Source organism: Marmota monax, unplaced genomic scaffold (genome assembly GCF_021218885.2).
Source record: "Marmota monax isolate L192 unplaced genomic scaffold, Marmota_monax_Labrador192_F-V1.1 WCK01_AAM20220418_F8-fsc00017, whole genome shotgun sequence".
NCBI classification, from domain to species: domain Eukaryota; kingdom Metazoa; phylum Chordata; class Mammalia; order Rodentia; family Sciuridae; genus Marmota; species Marmota monax.
In genome coordinates this window covers 898610-914110 of record NW_026695241.1, presented here as the reverse complement: position 1 = coordinate 914110, position 15501 = coordinate 898610, and the positions used below count along the sequence as shown (strand labels likewise).

Here is a 15501-nt window from a genome sequence, read left to right as displayed (position 1 = left end):
CAGCTGTCTGTGGACTGAGACCTCTGAAACCATGAGCCCAAAATAAACTTTTCCTCCCCTAAGCTGTTCTTATTGGATATTTTGGTCACAGTCACACAAAAGCCAACTTAAAACAAACATTATTATAATTTATTTTGGGAAACATATGTATGTATTTCACATTGGGTATATATGTAGTGGATTACTGAGGCATAGGGTTTATTTATGTTCAGTTTTTTTTAGTGGATACTGACAAGTAGTTTTTCCAAAGATGCTCTCAGAAATCTATGAGAGTTCCAGTTGCTCACTGACACTAGCTATAGCATTATACTTCAGTTTACCTATTTTAACGTGTGAACTGACTTTTATGTAGTTTTAAGTTAATTTCATTGAAGAATATTGATTTTTGAGCACCTTTTCATATGCTCACTGGCCTTTATTATCCCTTTTTTGGTGACGTGCATTGTGATTCTTTTCCCCTTTAAAAATTTTTTCTTTTAATTTGTCAAAGTCAGGCACTTGGTATGTATGTACTACATGTACAACACTATCTTTTAGTATGTGGTTTATCTCTTCATTCTTTTAATATGGTGCCTTTTGATAAATAAGTTTTTCATTTTAATGAAGCCCAGTTAATCAGTCTTTTTGTTTCGTGCTTTTTGTATTCTACTTAGTGAAATTGTGTCTACCTCAAGATCATGAAGATAATTTTACTCATCACATTTAGGTCTATAATTTAACAGAAATAGATTTTTGTGCATGGTATGAGTTAGTATGTGTCTCTCCCAACCCCCAGCATGAACCACTTATCCAAAAGACCACTACAGTGGGCACTCAGGTGGCTGTAGGTTTGGGGCTTATTTCTGGATACCCCCTTCTGCACATGGGCTTGTTCTTTGTGCTAGTGTCATTACTTGTTTGAACTACTGGCTTCATGATTAAATCTGCTGGCGTAAGTCCTCTAACTTTGTCGTTCTTTAAGATTGTCTTTGCCATTCTTGGTCCCTTTGCATTTACAGATGAATTTTAGAATCAGATTATGACTACAGATCTATTTGGTAAGAACTGTCTCCTTTATAGTATTCTTTTGGGTGTGCATGTATGAAACTGTGTGTGCATGTGGGCACACGCATGTAGAACTGGAGATGAAACCTAGGGGCATTCTACCGCTGAGCCACATCCTCAGCCCCTTTTATTTTTTTGAGACAGGGCCTCGCTAAGTTGCCTGGACTGGTCTTGAAATTGTGGTCCTCCTGCCTCAGTCTCCTGAGTCAGTAGTATCACATGTGTGTACTGACTCGTCCAGCAGCAGTGCTCTCTTCTGTGAACATGGCTGACCCTATCTTTATTTAGATGTTCTTTCATTTATCTCAGTTGTGTTTGTGGTTTTTCTATGTCTGGAGGCATCCTACACATCATCCATCTCTATCTTCTTCTAACAGCTTAATTATTATTTCTTCTGAGTTTCTGGGATTAATTCAAGCCTTTCCTTTGTGTCGTTCAGGCATCCGCTGGTTCTGCTGTTTTTCCTGTTTCTAACATGTGAGTACTGTGATGATGACTGTTTTTTGTTGGACTCTACAGTTTCCTCCTTATGCCTTTGTTCTCCTGTTTTAAAAAGTCATTTCTTCCATCTTTTTAGCTTTTGATGCATTTTATAAACTATCCTTCCTTTTGGAGGGTGACATTTTCTTTCAGGGTGGAGCCTTCAGTAGTTGTTTGCATGCTAGAGAGTTCTTTTTGTGCTCTGATGTCATTGGCATGCTTTTTCTTTTGATCTTATTCATATTGAACAGGGAGTTTTATCTGGATTTGCCAGATTATTGAATTTGTTAATCTTGGACTTTCCCATCTTATGAGACTGTTTTTCTTTTTTCCTAACAGTTTTGATTTGAGGACTCAGTATTGTTAGTTTGTTTTATTTGTCTAAGTGTGTGTGTTTGAGGAGAACCTGGTGAGCCATAGCCAAACTGTTTGGTCAGCCCACCCTTAGTTGCTTCCATTCTCTTCCTAGTTAAGAGGCAAAATTTTGAGTCATTAACTTGGGTCATTTTTAGTAACCCACATTACCATATCGCCTCATGGCTTTAGTTCTTTATGTTTTCTTTCTTTTTCTTTTTGTTATCTGATGATTCCCTGATTATTATTGAAGATAATTAGTCTATAATGATTTCTATTATTTTGCTTTCTTTATCCAGACTTTTTTTTTCTGGTGAGGGAGGAAAGCAGAATCTATGGTCTTGCTCTTGGTGGGTCTGTGGGAGTAGGGAGTATCTCCTTTTTTCAGGGTCTTTTCAAAGTCTTGTTTTCCAAGCTGGCTAACTTTTTGCCTTCTAATTGAGAGGCACTGGTGGACAACTTGAGAATGGTGTTCACTCATATTTTGTTCCCTGAAGCTTCCTGGAAGGCTCTGGCAAACTGCTTGGTCATCACCTTCAGAGGTTGAGCTGTGAAGTTCTTCCACTTCTGCTTGTAGCTGAAATATTTCTGAAATATTTAGTGGTTATTTTGGGTACATTTCTTCAGGTTTTAGGTGGGAGGAAGCTGTGAAATGTCCCCAAATGTCCCCAGTCATTTCTTTTTTAAAACATTTTAACTTTTGCGTGATCATTTAGAGTCTGAGTCTTTTTTCCACGAGAATGAATTCTCTTAACTCCTCACAACTATCTCTCATATTAGAGTTGTCTGAGATTTTAGTTGTAGTTTTTGTTTTTTTGTATGCTGTGTATCATTAAGTTGATGAGTCTTACTGATATTTTTGTTACCAACTTTTTTTCTTGTTTTGTCCCTTCCCTTGGAATCAGTTTTCAGAGTATATGTTCAAGTAAGTTTTTTAAAAAAATATTTGTGTTTAGTTATAGGTGGACACAGTATCTTTTTTACTTTTATGTGGTGCTGAGGATCAAACCCAGTGCCTAATGCATGGTAGGCAAGCAGTCTACCTCTGAGCCACAACCCCAGCCCTCAAGTAAGTTTTTTAAAAGAACTTTTGAGTGGTAACTTTTCAAATCCTGTCTGTATTTGTTGTACTTGAGTTATTTGGCCATGTATAGAGTTCTTATTTTTGAAGAAATTGCTTTGTTATCTTCTAGCATCCAGTTTTGTTGGTTCCGTTTCTTGTTGGATTCCTGTTTTTTTCTAGTGCTGAATCTCTCATTTTCTCTCTGTCCTGGCATTCTGAATTTCACAACAGTGTGTATTTCATCTTTCCTGATACCTGGTGGCCCCTTAGTGTCTAAACACTTAATACCCATCTTTAAACTCTTGCAAACTTGACCTTGGCATATATGTACGTGCTTTCTTTTATCTCCCTTCCAAGGACCTCCTGCTGGAGGAGCTTGGGAACTGTGGAAGCTAGCTCTCTCCTCTGCATCTCCTGACTCTTCTTCAGATTTTTCTTTTCTGTCCTTAACATTGTTCTGGGTGGGTCTGTGGCTTCCTCTAGCTCACTCATTTCATCCATCCTTGTTTTCAGTCATATATATTTTTTTCTTTGGGGTATTGAAATTCCATCCCCTGTCCTGGAGCATGCTCTACCACTGAGCTACGTTCCCAACTTCCCTTCCAGTCATATTTTAAGGAAACTGTTACTTTCTTTGCACCTCATCTTATTGTTTTACTATTGTAATGGTCTAAGTCTCTTGGAGAATAGCAATTATAAGCTTTTTATATTGACTCTTGGCATAGAGATTAGTTCTCTGTTAGAGTTTAGTATCTTTTTTGACTCTTTGATTTCCCAGATATTTGTCAGTCTATTATTTGATCATATTTTTTGTTGATTGACTAGTTTTAGTACTGCATTCTAGAGCCCAATTTGGAATGCCTGTGAACCTTTTAATGTAGTTTTCATTAACAGCCTCATTGACCATTTTTTCTGTGTAAGCAATGATACACACATGCCCTGTTTTGATGTTTGTGTATAATAAGTACCTTGCTATAAGAGATTATAGAAAGAAATTTTGTATCATACAAATGCCTTAAATGTTTCACGGGATGGAGGATTTATTTGTTGAAGTAATGACGGGAATGCATTTATAAGATATGCTCAATATAAAATGAATCCATGTTTCTTTGATACTAGGCAAGTTCTTAGGGAATGTTAAACATTTCTGTGTCTTTAATGAAGGATGATTTTAAAGATTTTTTTTGTGTGTGTATGTGTGGAGATTTTCTGTTTTGCCTTTAAGATTGTTATGAGGATTAGAAGAGGTGTACTAAGTGCTTAGAGCCGCAGCAGGCACTTACTAGGTGTGCAGCAAATGTTAACTACATTATTACTGTGGTAATAATTATTTTACCGACATTTAAATTTTCTCATCTTTCTGGTTTCTTGATGATAAGAAAATAACACATGGAATTTTTTTATTTGAATCTCTTTTAACACCATCTTTAGAACTAAGATTGTGTATTCTTAAATGTCCAGTTTATGAAGTAGGTATCAGATACATATGAATGAAGCTCAGCTTAACTTTTGCTTGGTGAGCATATGTGCTGTAGATCATTTTAGATAGTAAATGACTATGAATTGGTAAAGGTTGATTTTGCAATGAAAGAGAAAAAGGTGATTACTGTGAAATAAAGACTCCAGAGTGTAGCTCCATCTTACTTAAGTTAAAAGCATATGTCAAATTAATGGAGTTCCTCCTGAAGCTGTTGATTGGTAAAGGATACTAGCAGTTGACACAAGGCAAATTTTCTGTCTGCTGTCTTCTGCCTGTGTGTTTAAGGACTAGGTGTTTGAGAGACATGGATTTATTGAAGGAAGATCAGTCAGTCTCTTTAAAAATAGTAATTCTACCATAACCCTATGTTTTCTAAGAATCTTGTTCACAAATGACTTGAGATCATTTAAATTCCCACTACCATATACTGTTAGGTTTTCATTGAAGTATTTTTCCATATAAATATTAGCTTCCTTGGTTTAGCTTTCAACACCTTATTTTTATTAATTCTTATTTTGGGTATTCTCCAGAGGAATTGGTACTGGTAATAGGACATCAACACTTTAAACTTTAGGTTGTTGCTGAGCATTTGTGTAGTACTCTATGTTCTGTCAGGACTTAAATTACTCTATGCTTTCTTAAAATATATGTAGGTAGTTATGTGTCAAACACTATTTTAAACTCAGCAAGGGTTATGTGTACTTTGTAACTTTCACATGAGACACACCCATTCAGAATGATGAAGCTAAGTCTCAGAAGAGGCCAAGTGACTTGCCCTGGGTCATGCAATATTACTATACATTCATATATATTCATAGAGCATTATTTTGGGGGGTCATAGAAACTCAAGGTACTTAAAAATCTACCCTACCCCCATCTCTTTTAAAGTACTTGGTTTTAAGCATAATCCTAAAGGTAATGAAGACATGCTAGCTACCCATTTGCCTTTCTCCATAAATTGTCCTTAAAACATTTTAATTTCACTCAAAGTTTTTGTCATCAGTGGTGTGACGAATAGATGTCCTGTTGATTCTGACAAATTAGTCTTCTAGAGCTTGATTCATTGAATCTCTGGAAACATCTTTTAGCTTGTTAAACTACCATAAGTTTGCTCATGTTGAAGTTGCATGGTCCTTGTGATGTGAAAAGGCCATTGTTGCCAATAAGTTGGATTTACTGGTTTCAGAAGTGCTGCTGTAAGATCTTTCTAGGTTGTGGTTGCTGTTATATGAAATTTTGATGAGAGTACATTCTGCTGCCTGGCACTCTTCCGTAGGTCATGCAATCGAGGCATGGTATTTTCTCAGCTTTTGTGCTCCTTAACACCAGAACAAGTGCCGGAGGCTCTGAAGCAGCTTTCTCTATCAGTTGGCCAAACTAAAGGAATACAGTAGGCCTTAAGAGAAGAGGTAGGCAAGTTATGACTGCGTGTGAAAACAGTCTCCTGCTAACCAGTGTTTCATCCATGGAGGGACCAGGCGGAGGGACCAGGCAGTGCGACAGCCACCCACGCGTCTTCTCATTTACTTGTTCTGACAGACTTTACAAATGCATCTGTATTTTTAGCTGCTCTCATATGGATTAGTGGTAATTTTGGGTGTACAATTTTCAGATAATTATAGTAAATTCTTCATGGTATTAAAGAGTGAGATAGTATGAACTAATAAAGAAAGTTGATATTCTAAACTTATAACAAAGTTTAGAATATCAACTTTCTTTATTAGTTCAAGTACTAAACTCTTTTCCCCAGAACTGCTAATAGTTAGCACATTACTTGCGTTACATTTTCTTTTCCCACCTCCAGAGTAGATAACTAAAAGTGTTGACAGGAAAAAGATCTAAATGTAAACAAACAACAAATGAAACAAACAAAATCAAGGGTTGACTATGAAGCCATGTATGGGTCCATTTACACATGGATCGATACTCACAGAATGAAATTTTATGTAAGTGGGATTACATTGTACTCTTTGCCTGTGTTCAGAAGGAGATCAGTACTATTTTGGAAGAAAATTTTTAATATTTCAGTCTTCATCACTGAGCTCATTTAAAAGAGCAAAGCACTTCAATGTTTTCTAGCAAAATATGTTTAGATTATTCTTCAAATTCACATGTTCTTCTTTATAAGTCACTTATTTCCTAACCTGCTTAGCATCTTTTTATATCTTATATTTAATCTTTCCATGCATTTCTTACAACATATCTGTAATTATTTAATGTTCATTCAAATAATAACAGTTTTTGTGAGATTCAGGGTAAGATATTGAAATCATCTCTTTATTAAAACACTAGTTGACTAGTTGCTCTGTGGGTAAACATCCATGGATATTTACGTATCAAACCTGTGCTAAGTTCAGCAAGGATTAGAAAAATGAGCAAAACAGTCCTTTCCCAAGAAGAGCCATACATAGGAGGAAGATTCTACAGAGGGGTGTGAAGATCATCAAGAAGTACACACATCTGTGCACTGTACCTGTTTGGAAAAAATGCATCGAAGTCACAACAATGGGAAACTGCTGCTCCATACTAAAAAGTCACATAGGGAGGCAGCATAGCTCTGTGGAAAGGATAGGGAGCTCTGAGTTCTAGTCTTTTTGCCACCGCCAACTGAGAAACTCTGAGCAAATTTCCTCTGGCTTTCTTCTTTCCCCAGTTTTTCCTGTCTGTCCCGTGGATTTTAACTAAATCTTCTAGTTTGTAAATATTGTGTTTTAAATCATGGATTTGCTTTCCCTTCATCGAAAATACATCCTGTATTTTCATTTTTTTCAGATACTTTTGGGCAATGAATATCCTATTTTTAGTTATTATTAAGGAATATAGTAATAATTTGTAAATTGTCTATATTTGCATGATGACTTCAAATGGACTTAATCAAATAAGATTAAATAATTAGAGCAGTCACATAATTTATATTCAGAGTTCTTTAACACATGTGCAATACCAAACATTTATAAATATTAGGTTGTCAATTCTGTTATAAAAATAAATATGTATGATTTTGGAATAAGGGGAGGGGAATCCCAATAACACTGCCAGGGCACTCAAGTCTCCTTTGGATGTTGCTGTGTGTCTGATAGACTTTTCCTAGAGACTACCAAGAGCATTTGGAGGTAATCTTTTGGTGCTTGACTTGGGAAGCAGAGAATTGGTCTGGGGGTTTGTTTTTGAAGATTTTTGTTCTTTTTTCCATTGAAACAGATTTATTGGTCTCCAGTCAGTGTTGAGACCATCAGTACATTATCAGTCTAAATTTATTTAGCTGGTTTCTCTTCCTTTTTCTAAATGGGAAGTGAGAAGCTCCTAATTAACTAAATTTTAACCTAGAATATTTGTATACTCAGGAATGTAATGTGTAATATGTATATTAATGCCCTTTGAAATAAACCTAATTTTAACGATATGATATTCCCAAAATACCCTATTCTGAGTGTATTTTATAAGTGATTCTGGAAACCTAAGCATGGTGACACATCATGAAAGGAGGCATTTGGAGATACTCGGAAGAAAGCCTACAGCAAGTTTTTGGAGTTTTACTCATCGCCTTATAAAATGAATAACATACTTAAATACTATTAAACTTGAAGAACTTTGGCCTTTTCCATTGGTCTTTGACCATTGGTCCTTGCTATCACAGTTACATATGTTATCAGAAAAGTTGGGCAGGCGATACCTGGCCAAAATGTAGATCCAGTCTTGAAGCACAGGTATTTCTTTTGTTAGTTGAATACTGTCTGATTTTCATTCCTATGTAATTTACCTGCATGGAGATTAAGAAAGCTCCTTTTTATTAAATAAGCTTGAAAATAAGATGAATGCTCTAGGTTCTTGGGTAGAAAATATTGGATAGCTCCCTTTATAATGAGTATTTAAAAATCTGCCCTCCCCAAACTGGAAAATGCATTCTCTCTTGTGTGGAAAGCAATATAGTACTGAAATATTCCTCCTTAATTTTGGTCTGAACGAACAAAAGTGTCTGTGTTTATTCCTGCCTAATGCATCACAAATCTGCTGACATGCTAACCTTGGAGTCTTGGCTGGCGTTAATCAGGCCTGTGCACCGGCAGGCAGGATGCACCTAATGCACTCCATCAGTGCAGCTTGCATATGGAAGTTCTCACGGGGGAGCTGCCCTGTGCCAGCCGAGGGTTACCTGCCCACTGCAGTTATTGTATGTAATTATCGAACCAATCTGTTCAGCCCAGCAGGGTTTAGATGGTAATCATGAAGCAACACTTTGGAAAAGAAAGATGTAAGGCACTCTCTCCTTCTCTCATCAGTTATGTGAAGTTATAGCCACTCTTAGAGCTATTTTTGAGAAACAATACCTCCATATACAAATCGGCTAAATGAATGCCTTTTAAAGTTTAAGATTAGTCAAGTTGTTGTTTTTGTATCTGTGAAGAATTTTCTTTAGGGACATGGTGGGTGTCTCTGAGTTCTGATCTTTTTCCACAGCCACCTTAAGCATGTTTTGAAACAGTGGGATTAATTGTAATACCTAGATAATAACAGTTCTGACCATTTGTGGGGTTTAAGATGATGTAGCTTGAATAGAGTTCAGCTTTCTCATGTAGTTCTCTGTGGAAAAGAACCCACTGTTGCCATTAGGAGACAGAACAATGTGCTGTCAGCAGGTATTATCTTGTTTTATAGCGATATACAAAATGGCCCGCAGCAAGGAAAGCTCTGAGATGGAGTCTAACTTCATATTAATTGTTAGGAATTATAAGTGAGGACATTCTGGTGCATCGTGATTCTCTGAAATTTGGGACATATCAGATAATTTCCTAAATGGTACAAACTTATTTTAAGTAACCTACAGAAGCTCTGAATTAAAATTTGGATTTTTACCCATTTAAATTTGAAACTACATGGGACAAAGTTATAAAAAATACATTTTATACTCATGACAAATGTCCCTTGTTAATTATATAGAGAGATATTAAGTAACTTAAAAACTTGACATAGGACTGGATTAGCTAAAAATGTTTTAATGATAGAATGTAATAAGAGGAAATTGGATGAATATTTGGGAAGAATGGATGGTAACACCCAACCTGGAAGATGAATAGTGGTTTTTGAAAGTTTAGGAAAGCTTCATACTTTTAAGGTTGTTCATTCACAGTAAAGGTTAGGACCTTCATATTTAAACTTTTATTAAAAAAGTACTCTAAAAAAGAGAATTTATTAGAAGTTTGTCATTATTGATTCATGAGTATGATTTTATCACCAGTATTGGTGTTGTGTAACCACTGACACAATATGTGAGGTAAGGTGTGTATTCTTCCATTTTTCAAGTAGCTACCCTTCCCCTTCCAGCCCCCACCCCTGCCACATCTGAAAGTGAGAAGCATGACTATCATTGGCCTGAGTGGTGACAGCAAATTTGTAAAACGTTTCATTTTGAAAGTGAGTTTCTTTGATCATCCTAATGGTCAAACATAGCTTTCAACGGTGAACTATATTAAATATGAAAACTTTGAGGTGGATAGAACAAATATGCCCATCATCCAGACTGTGTAGCCGGAAGTTCTCTTACTCCCCTTTTGTTCCACTTCCCATTCCTTCTCTTAAGTAATAACTACCCTGAAATTATAAAGATTCTTCCCATATGTTTTGACACAGCCACACTGATATACATTCATGTAAATACTAATTACTAATTTATGATAGGTTTGTATATTTACTAGTTAGTTAATCAGACTGCATCTCTCTATTTTTATATGTAAGAAGAGAAAGAAAGAAATAGAGGAAAGCACCGAATCTAGTGTTGAAGATATGGAATGCTCAAATATACAGACAGAGGAGGCCGCACAAACCCGTAAGTTGAACAGTTTTGCATACCTTCTATATTAGGCACAAAGATGTGTTATTTGGGTTATATAACATTTTGATTTTATTACAAAATATATAAATCTTATATTTGCATAGCACGTATCACAATGTCTTCTATGCACACATTATCTTATTTATTCTTAACATTGGTCATAAAGTTGGGACTGGGAGTTGGCACCAAGCAATTAAATGGCAGAACTGTTGTGAAAGGGCAGGAGGTAGAGGCCAGAACTCTTAACTCTCTGACCAGTAACTTCCACTCCCTCCCACTGATCCACATACCTGGAGAGAAAAGTGAAGGTCAGGAGTCAGTACGGCTTAGCACACTTGCAAACTTCTTGCTGAGTTGCCTGGTTAGTCCCCATGAAGCCTGCCAATTCTCTCTCAAGTTAGGAGGCAAGGAAGAAGCATTACATTGTCAGCTTTCAAAGCCCTTGAGGCGAAAGGCAAGGTCTGAAGTCATTTCTTAGGTGGCTGATAAACTGGGCTGAAGGCACTTCTGATAATGGAGTACCTCCAGAAATGACATTAGCAGAGCAGCATATGCAAGGGCAGGACTCAGTGGACTTTGTCTCACATGTGCAGTCAGTGTGCTCCAGGTTTCAGGAGAGATGTTTGCTTGAGTAAGGGAGGAAGAGAGTCAGTTCTGCCCAGAAAAACTTTTTTTTCAAGATTTCTCTCCTATCTCATTACCTTTTTATTATTTGTTGATTCTGGACTGTTTCTTGATTTCTAATGCAAAGGCTTATTTTTGGTAAAAAATTCATTATAGTATAAATGTCCCATTGACTTAAGGCAGTGATGGATTTTACTTTTCCCTTTGATAGTTTCCCTGGTGTCTGTGTATGGAAAGCAAAATATTCAACTTTCAGAGAGAGTCATCTTTGTCCTGATTGACTTTTTTTTTAACATTTTCTTTATTATATGTTGTGCTTAGAGCCTATCTGCATATCTGCATTAACTGAGAACCATGAGGTATCTGAGGAGGCAGTCTATAACTTTACTCTGGAGACTAAAGGTTTTGAAGTAGTCCCCTTTTTTCTGTTATTTGCTGTTTTCCCTCCCTCCTCCCCTGTCTTGTTCATTTTGTTGTTAGGAAGTGAGGCGCCCCAAGGAGCAACTTATGGAAGCCTGTCTCAGCTAGAGGCTAGCAGCAGCCCCTGTGACAGTGAGTGGGAACCAAGTTAAGGAGCACTGATAAAGATAGGGTGATATGCTTACTTTTCAAAATCCCTTACATTTAAAGACTGGTGTTTTTGGTTTAGGAAGGGTGCATTTTTCTAGTTAAGGCTGCTGCCCAGTAAGACTTAGGCTTGCAAGCGGAGTCACAGCTGTGTGTGGGAAGACTCAGGCTTCTCTTAACCGCCTGCAGGCCATTGTTACCTGAACTTGGCTTAATGAGCACCAGAGGTATTTGTTTTGATAGATAAGTGATTTTAAATTCTAGTAAAATTTGAAAAATGTTTTTAGTGCCTGAAATTTTAATGTAAGGTCCTCACATTGATAGTTTTTCCTGTAAGAAAATATATTAATATTTTTATTTTATTAATGAGAAAAGAGACTAGACTCATAGATAATTTAAGGAGAACAGTTCAGATTTTTTGATATAACTTAAGATGATAAAAAATGATCAAATTTCCCCTTATTCATATAAACTCTGAATTGCTTTATTTAATTTTTAAAAAAGTTTTCCCATTGTAATTCATTTTTCGCCTAAAGTGCAAGTCAAGGTATTTTACTTTAAAAATACTCATTTAAGAGAAATATTATTTGGAATGGTAAAATGTGATTGCTTTTGAGCAAAAAGAAGGAAAAAAAAAGTTATAGGCTCATATAAATAAACATGCATGTGTGTGTATTCTCAGTTTAATGTAACTTGAAGGAGTAAGTCTGTTTGATTTTTAAAAAAAAATTTAAAGAAATATATAATACAATTCAGTGAATTTTGTGTTTTAGGGCTTTAAGATTTTGTGTCATAATCATGTTTCAAGAATAGGTACCTCTAACAGCAGCTTTAGAAATGTCAGTTTCTTCATTAACAATTTTATTTTCAAACACAATTTATGGTTTACAATATGGTAAGAGATTTTTCTCACTGTGTGATCTTTCAGAATGCTGTGCCTAGCAAAATGGGAGCAACTTTCCTTTAATATCTATTTAGACCATTTTAAAAACATGTATAATTTTCTTGATACACCTAAGCTCATTTTGAATAGCTGGGGGTCCATTGTGTGAGAACGTACTCTGAAAGCTTTCTGCACGGGCATTGTGGGGGCTTTCTCAGAAAAAGAGAGGGGTGATGGGGTGGTTTTCAAGAAGAACAGAGGCCTCTAATCCTTTTATTTTTATGCAAGGCATAATTTTTACCAATTGAGAAAATTTGGTTATTTGCTGCAAGTAATTTTCCCCATTTACAGAATGATAAACCTTAAAAAAAAAAGTGCATATTCTGGCATTTCAAAACCATGCCAATATTTTAGAATTGTACTAAAAATTAGTTAATGTAACCATGATATTTATGGCTAGTATACCATGTCCCTCCTGTTCATAAAATGGAGATTACTCTTGGTGTTATTTTTGAATTATCATGGATTTTTATCCATTCCTGAGATTTTTTTCGGGAAGGAATGACTGGTCAAGAAATACATGTTTTTAAAGGCACCCTACAAAGAAGTTTCCCACTTGTTTTTTTACTGTCTTCATTATACAATTATAGAAGAGTATTCTAAACTAATATATGTTATTTTTCAAATACCAGATTTTACACAGATCTTATGACCTATCGTCATTAATAGTGTATTATGAAAACAATTATGTTTTAACTTAAAGAGAAAAGAAAACAGACTATTCTATAACAATCAGAATTGAGTATTAGGGAAAATGTTGAATTAATAATACAACAGAGTCTCCAAGGTGCTTCATACTAATTACATAATAAATTCAGGTTAGCAATAGCATTTTGATTTTTTTTTGCTGGGAGAAACTTTAGACCGAAGCTGGTAAGCAGTAATAGTTAAGAGCAAAATGTCAAATTAGGACATTAATGAGAATAGTGCTATTTGGATATAGCTGTATTGTTCTTTGTAATATGCCCATAAATTCAAAATTTATGGAAATTTTTTTATTGATTTGTATTGATTAATCAATTGACCTTGATTTTTGTGATACATCATTTTGTCAATCTCACAACCAGAATACTTCCAATTTTTGATGTAAAATTAATTTAAAAATTCTTGAAATACAAACCTAAAAATCTGCTGTGGTGTAATTTTAATAGAAGGCTATATCACAAAAACTTAAGAAAAAAATCTCAAGTTTTTAATTCAAACACTGTGTATTTTAAGTGACAAGAAAAAGGGTAATTTATATAAATTTAAAGTTTGCTGTAATTGAAATGTATGGTAATTGAATAAACTGTAACTTGCAGAAATAACATGTTACTTTTTAAATTGATCTTCCAGTTAAGTAAGTAAATAAACCCACAGTAAGAAAATCTTTAATAGTAAGAGACTATTATTATATACATGGTAGAAATTTTGTCCCAGACTAGAACATGTTGTGTCCTTTTCAGAAAAGAAATGTAGATCTCTTTGCTGTTCAAAGTGTTCACTGATAAATCAGGAATTGCAAGGCTGTGCCTCGCTCTGGTGCCATTGCTCTGTTTAGGGAGAAGTAGGAGGCCTGGGAAGGAAATGGCAGCACTAGGCAGTGTGGCCTGGCTGCAGCAAGCCTCCAGCAGCCCTGTTTCTTTCAGCTGGGGTGGAGGGCCAGGGATTGTCACTGGAGACTTTGAACAGCATCAAACATGATGCCTGTCTAGGAGACCACTTGGTGGGAGCCGTGTGATTCCCACTTGATTCCCAGTGGGAAAGGTTTTTATTCTAACCTAGTCTGGTACTTAAAGAGCACAGGTGAAACTTTAAACCCCAAATCCCTGGCATGCTTCGCCTTCTCACTTACCCCTAGGAAGTGGGTGTTTGTTGCTGTAGTTTATTTACATTTGGGGTCAGTAGTTTAAATTTGGGGGAGAACTATTTTAGTACCAATGTAAGTTGGATCTGTTTTTACCAGTAGAGGAGTTCTTAATGCAGATAGACTTTGCTAGCATATTTTTTGACATATTAAAAGAATTAACATAATTTTCTAAGATTTTTATGATGTTGAGTTGTACCTTCTGTGGAGATTTCATCCACAAACTGATCATCAGAGTCTATTAGATTTTAAAGTATTAATAGCTATAGATAGAAGTATTTGTACGTTTGTTCTTTTGCTTATATAAATTAATGATTTAAATTTCTTTGATTTCTCTTCAAGGTTCAAGAACCAGAAAGAAAGTCCAGAAGTAAATCAAATGCAGTGAACCAACTTTTTTTTCCTTTTCATTTGACTTTTTTTCTCCTTTTCTGTTTTAAGTTTTATTTTCATGGGAGTGTTGAGGGGTGGGAATAATAATTAAATACCTATGTCTTTGAAAAACAAACTTTTTTTTAATTAAAATGAACCCTTGTACAGTTTATTAAAGACTAGTTTATGAAATTCCAAATTCTTCAGGTTTGCTCTTTAAGCTATCTCAGTCTGTGTGTGCATGAAGTTTTAGAGTACATAAAAGAAAAATTACTATGAAAATACACTTTTCTAATCATTGTGCATTTCTCAGAGTGGACAGAAATGTTTGGAGTCTTCATTTTTAAGGAAAATTGAAAAATAAAGGTCTCATTATTTGCTTGGTATAAATATGTTTTGTTTTTTTTGTTGTTGTTGTTGTTTTTGTTTTTTTTGTGGTGGTAAGGTTTGGTTTGTATTGATTGTTGTTGTTGTTGTTGTTCTCCATAATGTTTATTGAGCACCTGCTGTATGAGACATGAGGTGCACACAAGGGCAAGGGCTATAAAAACATGCAGTAGGCACAGTGTATTTATGAGAGAGAAAACACACATATTTGAAAATTAGATTATAGAAGAATGGTATGAGTATGTAAGCCTTCTGACAAGAAAATGGGATAAATGATCACATGGGACACTGTCACAGATTGTGTAGAGCCTGGTTGCCTTTAAGGAACTCCTGTCTACCGGATATATTCATTCACAGGAGATGATTTTCTTACAAGTTTTATTTGTGTAGCAAATAAAACTTTTATTTGTACATCAAACCAAGCACTATAAAATTTCAGTGATTAGAGGTTTTAAGGTGTCTTGGGAACAAAACCTCAGAATTTTAATATTTATGAATAATTCCAAGATAT

At 35.4% G+C, this 15501-nt stretch overlaps 1 protein-coding gene across 3 annotated transcripts in view; it reads left to right on the top strand.

Moving 5' to 3' along the window:
- Vrk1 (VRK serine/threonine kinase 1) overlaps positions 1-14993 on the top strand; it is a 79473-nt gene extending 64480 nt beyond the window's left edge. For 2 of the 3 annotated variants that reach the window (XM_046440511.2, XM_046440512.2), the window contains 2 exons: positions 10155-10245; positions 14574-14993. In XM_046440511.2, coding sequence (XP_046296467.1) covers positions 10155-10245; positions 14574-14605 — 123 coding nt within the window. In that variant the 3' untranslated portion in view covers positions 14606-14993. The remainder of the gene's footprint in view (positions 1-10154; positions 10246-14573) is intronic. The other variant, XM_058577722.1, reaches the window with a different exon arrangement.
- Positions 14994-15501: the final 508 nt, after the last annotated feature.